Source organism: Rhinopithecus roxellana, chromosome 12, assembly GCF_007565055.1.
Source record: "Rhinopithecus roxellana isolate Shanxi Qingling chromosome 12, ASM756505v1, whole genome shotgun sequence".
Taxonomy (NCBI): Eukaryota; Metazoa; Chordata; class Mammalia; order Primates; family Cercopithecidae; genus Rhinopithecus; species Rhinopithecus roxellana.
In genome coordinates this window covers 83,584,838-83,603,440 of record NC_044560.1, presented here as the reverse complement: position 1 = coordinate 83,603,440, position 18,603 = coordinate 83,584,838, and the positions used below count along the sequence as shown (strand labels likewise).

At 43.1% G+C, this 18,603-nt stretch overlaps 2 protein-coding genes across 3 annotated transcripts in view; one reads left to right on the top strand and one right to left on the bottom strand.

Annotated features, from left to right (window-relative positions):
- The window catches only part of RBBP4 (RB binding protein 4, chromatin remodeling factor), a 29,270-nt gene extending 11,412 nt beyond the window's left edge, over positions 1-17,858 (bottom strand). Inside the window, exons 1-8 of the mRNA XM_010354176.2 lie at positions 17,689-17,858; positions 16,952-17,099; positions 11,189-11,334; positions 1,657-1,830; positions 1,204-1,319; positions 926-1,086; positions 703-829; positions 495-572 (exon numbers count right to left, since the gene is read on the bottom strand). Of these exons, the coding sequence (XP_010352478.1) occupies positions 495-572; positions 703-829; positions 926-1,086; positions 1,204-1,319; positions 1,657-1,830; positions 11,189-11,334; positions 16,952-17,099; positions 17,689-17,704 (966 nt within the window). The 5' untranslated portion in view covers positions 17,705-17,858. The remainder of the gene's footprint in view (positions 1-494; positions 573-702; positions 830-925; positions 1,087-1,203; positions 1,320-1,656; positions 1,831-11,188; positions 11,335-16,951; positions 17,100-17,688) is intronic.
- A 220-nt stretch (positions 17,859-18,078) lies between these two features.
- Positions 18,079-18,603, top strand: part of ZBTB8OS (zinc finger and BTB domain containing 8 opposite strand) — a 34,437-nt gene continuing 33,912 nt past the window's right edge. Inside the window, exon 1 of one of the 2 annotated variants that reach the window (XM_010354166.1) lies at positions 18,079-18,578. In XM_010354166.1, coding sequence (XP_010352468.1) covers positions 18,446-18,578 — 133 coding nt within the window. In that variant the 5' untranslated portion in view covers positions 18,079-18,445. Of the gene's footprint in view, positions 18,583-18,603 lie in introns of both variants that reach the window. The other variant, XM_030941797.1, reaches the window with a different exon arrangement.

Sequence of the window (18,603 nt, the reverse complement as noted above, 5' to 3'; positions counted from 1 at the left end):
GGAGCCAGAGGTTTAGGCTTGGATTGAGAAATCAACATATGTGGCATGCAATGAAGAATAAAGAATATACTGGAAGAAGGGAAGAGATCACTAAGCGTCAGAAAGAAGTCTGAAAAAATAATCAGGCACTAGTTTTCCTTTCTTTGTAAATTTTTATTAAAAAATAAAGAGACAGGGTTTTGCCATGTTGGCTAGGTTGGTCTCAAACTCCGGGCCTCAAGTAATCCACCCATCTCAGCCTCCTAAAGTGCTGGGATTACAGGTATGAGTCATCACACCTGGCCTAGTTTTCTTAATATCTGAAGAATGTAGGTGGTCAATAACCAGTTTGAAAAAGTATAGAAATAACAAAGAAATAATTCCCACAGAAAGCAGCATAGGAATATAGATTTCTATTTTTAGCAACGGCATAAAGCACATGTGTGCCCACTCATACATCCAGGTTTTTCTTAGAAAAAAACAAAAACAAAATTAGTAGCACTAGTTTCTCTTACCTGGAATATTTCATCCTTATGTGACTCAAAGGAATGCAATTTAAGTTTCAGATTTCTCAGATCCCACAAGGCAACAGTCTATGTACAAAAAGAAAAACAAGAGTAATTCATTTTTTAAGATAAGAAAAAAAAATACTGTAAGTGAAATCTCTGCAATTCAAAAAAAGCTAGAGAAATTATGTTTTCTATTAAAATAAATGAAACTGACCTTGTCAGCTGAACCTGTGGCAAGAATGAACTCACTATAAGGATTGAAAGAAAGGCAGTTCACTTCAGCAGTGTGAGCGTCAACTGAGTGGCTTGGTTTGGAAGTATTGTTTGAACGAGTATCCCAACTTCAGTGGAAAAAAACAAAAGGAAAAAAACCTTGAAATGGTAACTAAACATAAAACTTAGACAAGATATTAAGAAAAAACCCTGATTCTACTCACATCATAAGTTTCTGATCATCAGCAACTGACCCAAACAGAGACTCATGGAGCAGATGCCAGGAAACATCTTCTACTACTGCCGTATGCCCTGTAAAGATGGTCTTCGCATCCACCACTTTTCCCTCCTTTGGAACAGCACTGATGTCCCACAGGCAGATGGTCTTAAATGTAAAATTAACCATTATATAAAAGGAAGATTCTCACCTCCCCACACACCCCAAAAAATAAACCAACTGGTAACTAGCCCAGATTTGCTTCAAAATGGGAAGGATACGCACGTGGTCATCTGAAGCACTAAGTAAGTGCCCACTGAGATTTGGGTTCCAAGAAAGCCCATAGCCTTCCTTTTGATGTCCACGGAGACGCAAGTCTGGGTTGCACTCTCCAGAAGGATCTGCAAAGTGACAGACACATCAAGACTACCCAGTTCACTGGTTCTCTGGGCCTACTGAGCATAATGGAATTTTGATCAAGATGTCTAAAGCTCTTAACATTTATAAATGATATAGGAACCATTATGACCAAATAGATAATGCTTAAACAGCACCACTATTTTGTTCTATGTAAAAAGGCATTATTTTTTCATGTAGGCAAAATGAAGAAAAACATACACATATCAATACAAATCACAAGATGTTAAAATTAGAGTAACATGCAATTAAACTCAGAGTGAGTGGAACCATGTATTCCCACAGTGACTCATTTGTATTTGAATAGAAAGGGGCACATACCTGGTTTAGAAGGATGTTTTGTATAGTCGAAGACAAGAACATCACTGGAAGGAGTCTTTGTTGCGATGATACAAGGGTTCTGGGGCATATAACGGGCCCTGTTTACTTCTCCTTCATGGTTGATCTTGATTTCTATTTCAATTTTTCCACTAACTGAACCAAAACCTCCAAATTCTGTAAATAAATTAATTGCAAATGAGGACAAAACAATAACTACTCTAGGGTACCCAGAGTATAAAAACACAGGCAAGGATTTTTTTTTCCTTAGGAACAAACTGGCATAATACTAGATGTAATCTATACATTTGCTAGCACTATAAAGTGCTTTTCTACCCCTGTGATTCCAGGTAGTTAAATACCTAATAAGAAATACAGTCAGCCCGCCATATCAGTGGGTTCTTCATCCATGAATTCAACTAATCATTAAGTGAAAATATTCAGAAAAACAATGCATGTATTGAACACGTACAGATTTCCCCCTCATCATTATTCCCTGAACAATACAGCCTATTTATATAACATTTACATTGTATTAGGTATTATAGGTAATCTAGAGACATTTTAAAGTATATGAGAAGATCTGCATAGGTTATGTGCAAACATTATGCCATGCTGTATCAGAGACTTCACCATCTGTGAATTTTGGTATCCGAAGGTGGTCTTGGAAACAATTCCCCACGGATTCTGAGAGATGGCTGTATTATATTACTGTCTGAAATTAAGGAAAACTAGAATTCTACTGATGTAGGGTCCAGCCCTACAGGGCTTAGCGGGTATTTTCCCCGTGTGCAGAGACGAGAGATCGTAAGAAATAAAGACACAAGACAAAAGAGATAAAGAGAAAACAGCTGGGCCTGGGGAACCACTACCACCAAGATCCGAGATCGGAAGTGGCCCTGAATGGCTAAGTGCGCTGATAATTTATTGCATACAAGACAAGGGGGCAGGGCAAGGAGGGTGAGTCGTCCAAGTGATTGATAAGGTCAAACAAGTCACGTTATCACGGGACAGGGGACCCTTCACTTTTAGGTAGCTGAATCTGAGGGAAGGCAGCATGCGTCAGCGTTTCCTTCTATGCACTTATCAGAAAGATCAGACTTTAAGACTTTCACTATTTCTTCTACTGCTATTTTCTAAGAACCTCAAAGAGGAATCAGGAGTAAGGGAGGAACATGAAAGTGGACAAGCAGCGTGACCTCTGAAGCATAGCACCACAGGGAGGGGTTTAGGCCTCTGGATGACTGCAGGCAGGCCTGGATAATACCCAGCCTCCCACAAGAAGCTGGTGGAGCAGAGTGTTCCCTGCCTCCTCCAAGGAAAGGGAGGCTCCCTTTCACGGTCTGCTAAGTAATGGGTGCCTTCCCAGGCACTGGCGTTACCGCTTGACCAAGGAGCCCTCAAGCGGCCCTTATGCGGGCCTGACAGAGGACTCACCTCTTGCCTTCTAGGTCACTTCTCAAAATGTTCCTTCAGCACCTGACCCTATACCCACCAGTTATTCCTTGGTTATATTAGTAATACAACAAGGAGTAATATTAAAAGTTGATGATTAATAATGATTATACCAATGACTGATAATGTCCAAGATCATCTCTATATCTACTTTGTATTATAACTATTCTTTAACTATTTTCTTCATTATACTGAAACAGTTTGTGCCTTCAGTCCCTTGCCAGGGCACCTGGGTAATCCTTTGCCCACATACTTCAAAAACAGATCTTAATAAAGTTTTCAAATTTCAAAGTACAAATAAGTATGCCGAATAAATAAAACCAATGCTACTACTATAATGAATATTAAGTACACAGTGTGCTAAACACTAAAGTGCCCTTCTTGCATTGCTTGTCTGAAGCTCTAGTTTGGGATGAATGTTCTGTAATACCATCATGCCGTTTATCTTCTCCTTACACTGTTTCTTTTATTTCAGTGAGGAAAAACAGAGCCACAGCAGCCAGTTCCATTTTGCTACACCCACTTACACATGCCAACCAAAGTCCCTGGTTGAAATAAACCAGGTAGGCAACAACTAGATGAAAACATTTTTTATTCACACATGACTACTACATGCACTTAGAGAGTTCTCTCAAGTACCATTATAATATGTATAACAATATAATGTGTGATTATGTAAATCTTGGCAAAGCAATATATAAACAAAGGTGGTTAATGATCAAAGAGTAATAGAAGGCAGCATGATATGGTTGCAAAAGTTCCAAAGTAAGAGTCAGACCCAGGCCCCTAAGTGGCTCTGTCACTTACTTAGTTTGGTGATTCAGGGAAGGCCTTCAGTTTCTGAGCCTCAAATACCTTATCCACAAAGCAAAGAAGTTGTGAGAGTAACTTAAAAATAAATAAAAATATTCTTGTCAATCGCATTGCTATACAGTGCTATTCTTTTTTTTTTTTTTTTTTTTTTTTAAGACAGGGTCTTGCTCTGTCATCCAGACTGGAGCGTAGGGGCGCAATCTCGGCTCACTGCAACCTCTGCCTCCTGGGTTCAAGCGATTCTCCTGCCTCAGCCCCCCGAGTAGCTGGGACTGCCGCCATGTGCCACCACACCCAGGTAATTTTTATATTTTTAGTAGAGATGGGGTTTCATCATGTTGGTCAAACTGGTCTTAAACTCTTGACCTCAGATAATCTACCTGCTTCATTCTCCCAAAGTGCTGGGATTACGGAGAAAGCCACTGGGCCGGGCCTAGTGTTATTCTTTGAAGGACAAACATCTTTTCAGAAAACAAAGACATACATGGGTGGTATGGCTGGCATATTAGATAACTTTCAACTTCAAAATAACTTTTGAAAAGCAAATGTTTCACACAGGCTAAAAACCTAAAAATAAAAATTCAAGATAGATTCTAAAGGAGAAAAAAATCCCACATTAAACTAATTTTTCCCATAACTCCAGCCCACAAGCATCTACAATCTATGAAAAAACAAGGCATATATGGTATGTATCTCAAGAAATTTCAGTCTAAGTACAGGCACAGCTCGTTTTATTGTGCATCACAGATATGTTTTTTCCCCAATTGAAGGTTACAGCAACCCTGCACTGAGTAAGTCTATTAGCGCCATTTTCCCAACATGTTTTCAGTTGGTGCCTCTGGGTCAGCATTTTTTTTTTTTTTTTAGCAATGAAGTATTTCCAAATTAAGATATGTACATTTTTTTTAGGCATAATGCTATTGCACGCTTAGGAGACTACAGTAAAATGTAAACATACAAAAAAATCTGTGTGGTTTGCTTTATATATTTGCTTTACTGCAGTGATTTGGAACTGAATCCCTATCATATCTCCAATGACAACCCCCCCCCCCCCCAAAAAAAGTGGCTGGGCACGGTGGCTCACGCCTGTAATCCCAGCACTTTGGGAGGCCGAGATCGGTGGATCACGAGGTCAGGAGTTCAAGACCAGCATGGCCAATATGGCAAAACCCCGTCTCTACTAAAAATACAAAAATTAGCTGGGCATGGTGGCACGTGCCTATAGTCCCAGGCTGAGGCAGGAGAATTGCTTGAATTCAGGAGGCAGAGGTTGCACTGAGCCAAGATTGCGCCACTACGCTATAGTTTGGGCGACAGAGAGAGACTCTGTCTCAGAAAAGAAAAAAAAAAAAAGGATAGCTGCCAGAAAAGAGGCACCAATAACAAAGGAGAAGCCACAGTTGACACAGAGCCCATGGAGCAAAGGGTAACCACTACATAATGTTGGTTATTTCAGTATTGGGCATATATTAAACATAGGCCTCCTTCACCATAAACAAAACTACAGTAGGAAGAACTTAGTGTATTCAAAATTGAAAATTGGGCCGGCCCAATGTTACTGGGTTATCAGAACTTATTAACATCAGTGTTACCAAAGTTGCATACACCCCTCAACGTTGAATATGACAGGGTTCAGGACATCAAGACTATCCTGGCTAACACAGTGAAACCCCATCTCTACTAAAAATACAAAAAAAATTAGCTGGGCATGGTGGCAGGGACCTGTAATCCCAGCTACTCAGGAGGTTGAGGCAGGAGAATGGCATGAACCCAGGAGGTGGAGCTTGCAGTAAGCCAAGATCACACCACTGCACTCCAGCCTGGGCGACAGAGCTAGACTCCGTTTCAAAAAAAAAGTAAATAAAAATAAAAAAAAGACAGGGTTAGACAAAGAAATGTAAATTGCATTTAAAAACCATTTCAGGGGCCGAATGCGGTGGCACATGCCTATAATCCTAACTGCTTGGGAGGCTGAGAATGCAGTGAGCTGTGATCACACCACTGCATTCCAGCCTGGGCAACAGAGCGAGACCTCTGTCTGAAAAAATATACATATAGTAATATAAATAAATAGGTGTTGAAACTGGTATGTGAAAAGCCAATCTGAAGTAGAAAAGAAAGGCTGAGGTATCAACTTGCCTATTTTGCTGGTTTCTCTCCAAATAAATACTATTAAAACAAACATGAGGTACAACATAATATAGTAAAGGTACACAAATTGTTGTAGCTTGATGAATTTTTACATATGTACGCACCAGGTCAAAATATGAAACATTCCCATCATCCTAGAAGGTACGAAAGGTGTCTTCCCAGTCAATACCATGTCCTCAAACAAGGTAACTACCATAGTGAATTTTACCACTGAGCCACTTTTTGAGCCCATGAACCTTACAACTAAGAATACCAGCTTCAGTAAAATATATAATAATTTATTAAAAACTTGGACTAGGCGCCTGTAGTCCCAGCTACTCCGGAGGCTGAGGCAGGAGAATGGCGGGAACCCGGGAGGTGGAGCTTGCAGTGAGCTGAGATCCGGCCACTGCACTCCAGCCTGGGCGACAGAGCGAGACTCCGTCTCCAAAAAAAAAAAAAAAAAAAAAAAAAAAAAAAAAAAAAAAAAAAAAAACCTTGGACTAAAGACCAGAGACATCACTTACTTATTTTTATTTTTTCTGAGAAGGAGTCTTGCTCGTTAACCAGGCTGGAGTGCAGTAGTAGCTCGATCTCGGCTCACTGCAACCTTCGTCTCCCGGGTTCAAGTCATTCTACTGCCTCAGCCTTGCAAGTAGCTGGGACTACAGGCACGTACCACCACGTCCAGCTAATTTTTCGTATTTTTAGTAGAGATGGGGTTTTACCATGTTGGCCAGGCTGGTCTTGAACTCCTGACCTCGTGATCCACATGCATCGGCCTCCCAAAGTGCTGTAATTACAGATGCCAGTCACTGCGCTTGGGCGAGTTACCAGTTTCTTAAAAAACAAAACTAGGCTGGGCACAGTGGCTCACGCCTATAATCCTAGCACTTTGGGAGGCTGACGCGGGTAGATCATGAGGTGAGTTTGAGACCAACCTGGCCAATATAGTGAAACCCCACCTCTACAAAAAATACAAAATAAGCCAGGCACGGTGGTGCATGCCTGTAATCCCAGCTACTCAGGAGGATGAGGCAGGAGAATTGCTTGAACCCAGGAGGCAGAGGTTGCCGTGAGCCAAGACTGCCACACTGTACTCCAGCCTGGGTGACAGAGTGAGACTGTCTCAAAAAAAAAAAAAAAAAAAAAAAAAAGAAAGATAAAAAGTGGGCAAAGGACATGAACAGACACTTCTCAAAAGAAGACATATAACCGGACAACGAACGTGGAAAAAAAGATCAACATCACCAATCATCAGAGAAATGCAAATCAAAACAGATAGATACATGCCTCTCACACCAGTCAGAATGGCTATTAAAAAGTCAAAAAATAACATGGTGAGGCTGCAGAGAAAAGGGAACACTTAGACACTACTGGTGGGAATGCAAATTAGCTCAGCAACTGTGAAAAGCAGTCTGTGGAGATTTCTCAAAGAACTAAAAATAGGGCCAGGCATGGTGGCTCATGCCTATAATCCCAGCAATTTGGGAGGCTGACGCAGGTGGACCATCTGAGGTTGGGAGTTTGAGACCAGCCTGACCAACATGGAGAAACCCTGTCTCTACTAAAAATACAAGAAACTCCGTCTCAAAACAAACAAACAAACAAACAAAACACAAAGAACTAAAAATAGAACTACCATTCAACCCAGCAATCCCATTACTGGTATATACCCAAAAGAAAAGAAATTGTTCTACCAAAAAGACACATGCACTTGTATGTTCACTGTAGCACTGTACACAACAGCAAAGATACGGAATCAACCCAAGTGTCCATCAATGGTTGACTGAATAAAAAAAATTTTTTTGGCTAGGTATAATGGCTCAGGCCTATAAGCCCAGAACTTCGGGAGGCCAAAGTGGGTGAACTGCATGAGCCCAGGAGTTTTCAGACTAGCCTGGGCAATGTGGTGAGACCCACTCCTCCACAAAAAATACAGTGGAAATCGGCTAGGCATGATGGCGCATGCCTGCAATCCCAGCTACTCAGGATGCTGAGGCAGGAGGATTGCTTGAGCCCAGGAGGCAGAGGCTGCGGTGAGCCGAGACTGTGCGCCTGCACTCCAGCCTGGATGACGAAGCAAGACTCCGCCTCAAAATAACAACAAAAACTCAATCATTTAGGAAAAAAAGGCTGGATTCTGATTCCTTATCAAATACCAGAACGATAAGTTTTAATGGCCCAAACATAAAAGTCCCAGAAGACAACAACAGATGAATACATACTTTATGAAATCATTGAATGGGGAGGTCTGAGATGGAAAGATTGAGGCCACAGTTCAAGATCAGCCTGAGCAACATAGTGACACGCCATTTCTTAAAAAAAATTAAATTATCTGGATGTGGTGGCAGGCGCCTGTAATTCCAGCTACTTGGGAGGCTGAGGCAGGAGAATAGCTTGAACCCGGACGGCGGTAGTTACAGTGAGCAGAGATTGCGCCACTGCACTACAGCCTGGGCGGCAGAGCCAGACTCCGACTCAAAAAAATAAATAAATAAAAATAAATAAATCCAGGTATGGTGGTGTATGTCTACAGCCAGAGCTACTTGGGAGGCATAGGTAGGAGGATCGTTTGAGCCCATAAGGAGGCTGCAGTCAGCTAAGATCATGCCAGCGCACTCCAGCCTGGATGACAGAGCAAGGCCCCATTAAAAAAGCAACTTACAGCTTCTAATCAATAACAGGACTAAAGATTTTAAGTTAAACTAGAAAATGATCTGCACCTATTTACTGGGTGGAAAGGGTGTAATTTACCTTATATGAAGAGATACTCAAAAGGAAGTATGGGCAAAAAACATAAATAAGTAGCTCAAGGGAAATATGAAGTAAGCTCAACATCACAAATAAAAAAAGCAATGTAAACTGAGAATGAGCTCTATTGAGTCCAGTGTTGGCAAGGGCGTGGAGAAACAGACATAAATACATACGCTGTTGTGGGACTTCAAATCTTTTTTTGGAGTGCAACTTAGCAGTATCAATTATATTCAAAAATGGTCCTGTCCTTTGATACAACATTCTACTTAGAGAGTATTTCTACAGCAAAACTATGCTTTTGAAGTCAAAAAATTAGAAACCATCTACATGTCCATCAATAAGTAATCATTATGGTCTACTATATAGCCATCGAAAGGAGGTAGGTGACCTTATATTATATATAATTGCTTATATTAGGCCACAAAAGCAAATTCTGAACCTATATTGCATATTCTATACCTAACATACAAAACTACTCAACATATTTGTTGAATGAGTGATCCAATACACAGGATAAATCCTTTAGAAAGCAATATATCACAATACATCAAGTGATATCCAGGGGAAAGGTTTTTGTCTTGTTTTTTGAGATGGAGTTTCTCCTTTTTTTTATGCCCAGGCTGGAGTGCAATAGTGAGATCTTGGCTCACTGCTATCTCTGCCTCCCGAGTTCAAGTGATGCCATCTTGCCTCAGTCTCCTGAGTAGCTGGGTTCTTACAGGTGTGTGCCACCACGTGTGGCTAATTTTTTATTTTTAGTAGAGACAGAGTTTCACTATGTTGGGCCAGCCTGGTCTCGAACTCCTGACCTCAAGTGATCCACCGGTCTCAGCCTCCCAAAGTGCTGGAATTACAAGCGTGAGTCACCACACCTGGCCGGGGAAAGGTTTATTATATGGAGAAGGGGTGTGTTTTTTACATTGTGTGTAAAATTATATATATAATTATATATATATATATTACAAAACTGTAAAATATATAAAACATGTATATTTTATCAAATTATATATATAATTATATAATTTCACACACAAACACAATATAAATATATAAACACACATATATGTAGTTTTACAATTTATCACACTACCAATTGGAGTATTTGTGCCTAAGTAGCAGCAAGAACAAAAGGCAGGAGGATCATCTGAGTTCAGGAGTTCAAGACCAGCCTGACCAACATGATGAAACCCTGTCTCTACTAAAAATATAAAAAATTAGCCAGGCGTGGCGGTGCATGCCTGTAGTCCCAGCTATTTAGGAGGCTGAGGCAGAAGAATCGCTTGAACCTGGAAGGTGGAGGTCGCAGTGAGCCAAGATCGTAACACTGCACTCCAGCCTGGGCGGCAGAGCAAGACTCCATCTCCAAAAAAAAAAAAAAAAAAAGGAAAGAGTAAGCATGTCATGATCAGTCAAACCCTTAGGTTATGGCCTAAAAATAGGATATAATGAAACAACTCATTGGAACTTAGTTTCTATACATATAGGGAGTGCCATGGTTAAGTCATTTCTACCACTTTAAACCTAGAAAGGGTAAGTTAGTGTTTCTCAACCTTTTTTTTCCACTACTGCTCCTCTAAGAAATCTTTTAAGAACTACCCCTTCCCCACCAGTCCCATGAAATTTTAATACCATAGTTATCCTATGTACTTTGTGCATATCTGTGCTTTAGACAATCAACCAGTAAGATTATTTACACCTACTCACACACACAAACCAATTTTCACCTCCTTAGGGGTAGGTATCTCCCATCTTAAGAATGTACAGCAATATGGATGGGCGCGATGGCTCAAGCCTGTAATTCCAGCACTCTGGGAGGCTGAGGTGGGTGGATCACATGAGGTCAGGAGTTCAAGAGCAGCCTGGCCAACTTGGTGAAACCCTGTCTTGACTAAAAATACAAAAATTAGCTAGGCATGGTGGCAGGTGCCTGTAATCTCAGCTACTCAGGAGGATTAAGCAAGAGAATCGCTTGAACCTGGGAGGCAGAAGTTGCAGCAAGTGAAGATCACGCCACTACACTCCAACCTAGGCAACAGAGCGAGACTCTGAACAAAAAAATAAAAAATAAATCAAGAATGTACAGCAATAATATATAGTATATTTCTACTTCTTTCAATTGCAGAAATCCTCCCCGCCAGCACCAGCTGGGAAAAGTTTATTGTAAAGGTACAGAACCAAGGATGTGTTAAATATTTCTTCTGATAGTCTACTAACTCTAATATAAATATCTACCATTGCAAACTCAGGCTTTCCTCAAGCTTAAATATTGTTTCTAAAGTCACAGTTTACTTTATCAAACTGGATATAACTTTTATAATTCAAAAACATAAAAAGATTATGACCCACACATCTTTACTTCTTTCACTTTTAAGATTCCTACCTCCTTTCTCACTGTCGTAGTGTGACGCATCAAACTGAGCATCATCATTAGGGAGTTGCACACTGGCTATAACAAGATGGTTTTGTTCATCCGATGTGTGTGTCCCCAGGACAAGTCGATGAATGCTGAAATCTTTCCCTTCTGGTCTGTAACGGCAACATATGGTCACTATTCAAATTAGTAACATCAGGAGACTGTGAAGTCAACAATATATGTGTATGTAAAAGTCACTACTACAATCAGGTTTTAAGAGAGGGGAAAAAGTCATTAAGAGTCTTTTTCTTCTCTCTCTCTCTCTCTTTTTTAAATAAATAGTCTCACTTTTGTCCAAGCTGGAATGGAGTGGTACGATCTTGGCTCACTGCAACCTCTGGCTCTCGGGTTCAAGTGATTCTCACGCCTCAGCCTCCCTAGTAGCCGGGACTACAGGAACCCGCCACCATGCCTGGCTAATTTTTGTATTTTTAGTAGATACGGGATTTCACCAGGTTGGCCAAGCTGGTCTCGAACTCCTGGCCTCAAATTTTCCACCCACCTCAGCCTCCCAATGTGCAGCCATTACAGGCAAGAGCCACCGTGCCTGGCCAAGAGCCACATTTTCTAGTTAATTACTCTGGAGAAAAAGTAAAACATTTAATGGAATAAAATGGGAATTAACTACTCACTCACTACTAACAGGTTGGAGGGAAAGCAAACCATTGTTGGGTGAGCTAATAATTTTGTTTACTAAAATTTTCATTGAAAAGAAGGGGAAAGGGTGCAAAGAAATTGAAAAGAAAAAAATGAAAAAAGGGAAAGAAGAGGAAATAACATTAAATAAACCAATTTACCAAATATTTACTAACTGCCTAATCAATGGACACATGGCTCTAAACGCAATGTAAGTACAAAGAATTAAGACACAATTCCTGACCTCAAAAAACCTGCGGCTGGGCCAGGCACGGCGGCTCACACCTGTAATCCCAGCACTTTGGGAGGCCGAAGAAGGTGGATCACCTGAGGTCAGGAGTTCCAGACCAGCCTGACCAATATGGTGAACTCCCGTCTCTACTAAATACAAAATTTAGCTAGGCGTGGTGGCAGATGCCTGTAATCCCAGCTACTCAGGAGGATGAGGCAAGAGAATCGCTACTAAAATACTACTAAATTAGCCAGGTGTAGTGGCGGTGACTATAGTCCCAGCTACTAGGGAGGGTGGGACAGGAGAACTGCTTGAACCTAGGAGTTAGAGGTTGTAGCGAGCCAAGATGGCGCCACTGCACTCCAGCCTGGGCAAAAGAGCAAGACTCTGTGTCAAAAAACAAAACAAAACAAAAAACAAAAACCAAACAACTGGCAGCTGGCTAATCCCAGCTACTCGGGAGGCTGAGGCACAAGAATTGCTTGAACCTGAAAGGTGGAGGCTGCAGTGAGCAGAGATCGTGCCAGTATACTCCAGCCTGGGTGACAGAGAAAGACTGCCTCCTGCCTCAAACAGGACAGGACAGGACAGGACAAGACAGGACAGGACAGGAAAAGAAAAGAAAAGAAAAGAAAAGAAAAGAAAAGAAAAGAAAAGAAAAGAAAAGAAAAGAAAAGAAAGGAAGAAAATTAAACAATGTGCCTAAGATCACACAGCTACTAAGTAACAGAAGTATGCTGAAGTCCAAATCTGACTTCTGATATGGGAGAGCACAGTGGGAGAGAAGGCCGATTAAAACGGACTTTAGTGTCCTGAATGCCGTCTTAAGGCATTCTGGACTCCATACTGGGTCAAGGGCATCCACATCATCTGGGAACTTGTTAGAAACGCAAATTCTCACATCTACTCCAGATCCACTGAATCAGCAACTCTAGAAGGTGGGGCACAACTATCTATCTCACAATACCTCCAGCTGATTACAATGCATATAAAATTTTGAGAACCCCTGGTCTAGATGGGAAAGATCCTACACAAGCAGAATTCAGGGGGTTTATAAATTGACTGCCTATAAAATGGACAAAGGGAAAATGTCAAACCAAAGCCAATTATGATGAAAAGAAACAGGAACAGTAGGAGAGAAAGTTGGGGTAAGGCCTTCATAATTCCATTTACAACATGTCAAACTGAGGAAGCCAGTAAGATATACCAGGGAAGACACCGGCAGGCAGAAGAAAAATCAGGTAAAGCTCCAGAGAAATTACGTCTAATGATATCAATAGGAATTCTTCTGCACAGATGTCACAGGCAAAGCTTTGACAGCATCTACCTTACACTGAAAAAAGAAAAATGAAAAGAGGGATAATGAACAGAAAATTGTAATTACCTGTATGTAGAAGGTTAGACAAAGAACCAGAAAAAGAATGAAGGAGAAGACAGTGTTACAGAACTACAATTGTGGTTTTTCTTTTTTTAAAAGGGGTAAATGGATATGAATAAACACCAGAAAAAGAACACACACAAAAGTAAACACTGCATCAGGGCTGCTTGCTTGTAAGCAATCCTCATCTTAAAAAACAACAACAGGACCAGGCAGGGTGGCTCATGCCTGTAATCCCAGCACTTTGGGAGGCCAAAGTAGGAGGATCACTAGAGCCCAGAAGTTAAAGAACAGTCTGGGCAACACAGCAAAAAAATTTTTTCAAAAATTAACTAGGCGTGGTAGCGTGTGCCTGTAGTCTCAACTATTCCAGACGCCGAGGCAGAAGGATCCCCTGGCCCAGGAGGTCAAGGCTGCAGGCAACTCTGATTGTGCCACTGCAACCCAGTCTGCGCAACAGAGCAAGATCCTGTCTCAAAACAATTTTCAGCCAGGCGCAGTGGCTCACGCCTGTAATCATAGCACTTTGGGAGGCCGAGGCAGGTGGATCACCCGAGGTCAGGAATTTGAGACCAGCCTGGACAATATGGTGAAACCCCCTCTACGAAAAATGCAAAAAATTAGCTGGGCATGGTGGCGGGTGCCTGTAATCCCAGCTACTTGGGAGACCGGGGGAGGAGAATCGCTTGAACCCGGGAGGCGGAGGTTGCAGTGATCTGAGATCGTGCCACTGCACTACAGTATGGGTAACAAGAGTGAAACTCTGTCCTTCGTGTCAAAACAACAACAACAAAAAAAAACCAATTCTCACATTATTTATATAGATTTGCTAATGCAGAAAACTACTAAGATGACAGTACAGATTTCAGCTTTGGGGAATTAAGTCTTTAATTCTTGCTTTCGAAACCTAGCTAGTCATTCTATTACTTGGGAAGTTTCTGAAGAGTAGTGGTTCTAGAATGTTTAGTAGGTATGGGGTGCCCAATATTTGTGATCCACTAGTCCAATAAGCACAATTTAGCATATGACTATAGTAAATCTGGAATCACCATTCAAGTACATTTCTCATAAAGTACTCTGCCACAAGGTCTTTGAGACAGGGTGGCACTCCGTAGCTGGAATGCAGTAGTAGGATCACAGCTCAATGCGGCCTTGATCTCCCAAGGCTCAGGTGATCCTCCTGCCTAAGCCCCGTCCCAGGAGCTGGGACTACAGGTACGCACCACCATGCCCGGATAACATTTGTAATTTTAGTAGAGACGGGGTTTTCATCATGTTGCCCAGGCTAGTCTTGAACTCCTGGCCTCAAGCAATCTGCCTGCCTCAGCCTCCCAAGTGCTGGGATTACAGGTGTGAGCCACCATGCCCAGCTCACAAGCTCTTAAATGGTTTGAATTACCACTGAAAACTCTTGACAGAAATGATCCCAATTATCCTGAATTCCCAAGCAATTCTGATGATCAACTGAATGTGGGAACTCCTGGTCATGATAAAGAAGCTTCTAGGCTGGGCACAGTGGCTCACGCCTGTAATCCCAGCACTTTGGGAGGCCGAGACGGGTGGATCACGAGGTCAGGAGATCGAAACCATCCTGGCTAACACGGTGAAACCCCGTCTCTACTAAAAAAAATACAAAAACTAGCCGGGCGAGGTGGCCGGCGCCTGTAGTTCCAGCTACTCGGGAGGCTGAGGCGGGAGAATGGCGTAAAAACCCGGGGGGCGGAGCTTGCAGTAAGCGGAGATCAGGCCACTGCACTCCAGTCTGGGGGAGGGAGCAAGACTCCGTCTCAAAACAAAATAAAACAAAACAAAAAAACAAACAAATGAGTTTTACTCCAACTGTTGTTGGAGCAAAAATGTAGTAAAACTGTTTCTTGCATTGTTGGACAGTGGTAAAAACATTTAACTGTAAAAAAAAAAAAAACCCCAAAAGCTTCTAACTCCAAATTTCTAGTTCTTTACTATGGTTTTGTGTAACATCCCTAGGACAGATTTCCCTAGTTTTCCTTTTGCCACTGTAAAGGTAGCAGCCTTATTCTTAGATTACTAGTATAATTTCTGCCAAATTTCTATTATTTGTTGAACTACATCATAGTCTAATAACATTTTGCAATTATCTTGACTTTTAAAGATCTGAGTTTTGAAGGAATTTAGTTACTTAGCACACAATCGCTTTTGAATGTTATTCGGAAAACTCAGGTAGTTTTGTAACAGAAAATCCATTATTTCAAATGGCACAATGGTCTTGTTAAAACTTCTGTTAGTATCATCTAAATATCTTCCTCTTTGTTTTCTGCATTGTCATTTCTTCCTAGAAGCCTTTCCTGATACTCCCAGGCAAATTTTCCTTCTTCTGATAATTTTCTGTGCCACTTTTATGCTAATTGTAACTAATTAGGATCCCCTGAAATGTGGCACCTAATACAGCCCATAAATGCAAACTAAATATTTTATCCCCTCTATTAGAGATAAGCTACATGTAAGAAACATGGGATTAATCTTTATAGTGCTCACTATGCCCAAACCCCTTATAAGAAAACCATTCCACTTTCAGGTGTTTTCTAGGTACCCTAATTATCTCTCTACAACTGCTGTCATCATATATAATTATTAGTTTGTATCTGCCACTTCAACTAGACAATGTGCTCCTTGAAGGCAGGTACCATGACATACTATGAGAATTCAAACTAAGTTTTGTTGAGGCCAGATTCAGTGGCCCACGCCTGTAATCCCAGCACTTTGGGAGGCAGAGGCGGGCGGATCAACACAGGTCAGGGGGTTGGAGACCAGCCTGTCCAAGCATGGTGAAACTGCGTCTCTACTTAAAATACAAAAAAAATTAGCTAGGCGTGGTGCCAGGTGCCTGTAATCCCAGCTACTTGGGAGGGCTGAGGCAGGAAAATCGCTCGAATCTGGGAGGCAGAGGTTGCAGTGAGCCGAGCTCGCGCCACTGCACTCCAGCCTGGGCAAGAGTGAGACTCCATCTCAAAAAGAGAAAAAAAAAAAGTTTTGTTCTAAGGACTGGACTCCTGGTAATACTTTTTTCTTTTATGGGGTGGGGGGGGCGGTAGAGACGGGGGTCTATGCTCCCAGGGCTGGTCTCCAACTCCTGGCCTCAAGTAAGCCTCTTGCCTGGGCCTCCCAAGGTGCTTGGATTGCAAGGGTGAGCCACTGCTCCTGGCCGTAATAGTTTTTGAAAGTTGACAAGTTTTGTACTATTATTTGCTACAGCTATTATTATTACAGGTATTATCAACTACAGCCATTCAATTCAGTATCAGAGAAAGAAAACGCCAATGTTTTCTCCTGTCAGGTAAATTACAAAATCGTTTTGTTATTTTGCCTTTGTGGCCTAGAAAAAATGTCACCAAGAGGTTTTGATCACATGCCTTCTTCGGGTGACTGAAGAGCGGAAAACAGAAAATCAGTATGAGAAATCTACACTGAAGATACATCAAAATAACGTTCAGGAGAGTCATGTCACCTGGTTACATCTGGAAGCCACTGGGCAGTTAGGCTGGGCCACTCCAGAGCATGGGTCATCACCAAATCATAAAGAAAAGGGGTGTTCTTTTTCCATATTTTATATTCCTCGTTGATCACTCGTTCTTCCACTGCGTCGTCGAACGCTGCTAAAAATTTTTAAAACAAATTAAGTTAGCAAACAAACGGAAACTAGGTAATCCTCTGCAAAGCTACCAGCATGACTCCTACACCCTGACTCTGAAATGGAGGTGATTTGTCTAAATCCCCACGGCAGAGGTACCCACACTCCTCTCCACCTTCGCGATGCCAGAACTCCTCGGGCCATCCCCGCCAAACACTCCGTTACCCGTTCCAGGCCACCGGGCCAGGCCTTCGGAGCACGCTCGCGCGCGCCGAAACTCACAAGCCCGACTAGAAGGCCCGAGCTCCGAGCCTTGTGGGTAGGAAGCGGTGTCCCGAGGCTCGGGACAGAGGCGGAGAGACCGATATCGAGGGCGGGAGGAGGAACAAACAACCGCCGGGAGCCCCACCGCCAGCTTCGCCAGCGGCGACGGACGTCGGTCCCAGGGAACCGGCGAGCCGTTAGCCCGCCCCGCGGGGAGTTCCCTCTTCACGCCTTCAGTACCGGGAACTGCACTCGGCAAACTCGGGCCTGCCCTCACTGTTAGGCCGTGTCGAGGCCGCGGATCAGCCCCGGCACCCGCTGCCCTCCTGGGGCGGCCCCGGCACCCTCACCTTCCTTGTCGGCCATGGCGGGCAGACGAGCCGGGGGTACCCTGGGGTCGAGCGTTGCGGGAGGGGCGGGGAGGCAGCAGGCGCTCGCTCTGCGCGCGCGGCCTCTATTGTTTCCTGCGCCCCCAGCGCGAGGGCCGACTCGCGCACCTTCGCGCCAACATCAGCCAATTGGAGCGCTCCTAACGGCGGGAAGGGCGGGGAAGCCGCGCTTGCGACCTATCCAGACGCGCGGAGTAGCTTTCCGCGGGGACCGAGGCGCGCGCTCCGCCCCTCCCCCAACACCTCCCGCGGCCGACTTCTAGCGACTGCGCGCGACAGCGTTGACGGGACTGCGCCCTGCCAGGGTCACGTGAGAGAGGTTTAGTCCACACACTCCCGCGGCCCGAGGGCAGCCATTTTCTTGAAGGCTATTAAGCTTACGACCCTTTCAGAGTACTGAGATGAAAAATATAGAATGACTTTGGGTCTAATTATCAATTTTGGGGGTGAAGCGGGGAAAAGAACCTCGCCACTCAGAGCCAGAGGGGTTTCATTCAAGGTGCCCTTCAACGTTTTTCCTTAGTCTTTAGAAGGAACTAGTAACGAAGGGAGCGCAGAAGATGGGGTTGTGTCCTTTTAAACATGTGATCCAAGCGAGAGGGTCAGGACTAAAGCAGGGCAGCGGCCAACTCCGAGAAGGGAGTATGATCCTTTAGGGGTGTGTGCTCAGGGGCGGGGTCTAGAGCGGAAGTAGTAACTTCGGGCCGAAGTCCGGCGGATGAAGGGCGGAAGTAGAGTGTCTAATCCTGCAGTGATGGCGCAGGAAGAGGAAGATGTTAGAGATTACAGTTTGACTGAGGAACAGAAGGCGATCAAGGCCAAGTATCCGCCAGTCAATAGGAAGTACGAGTGTGAGTAGGTGGCTTACTTCTCTCT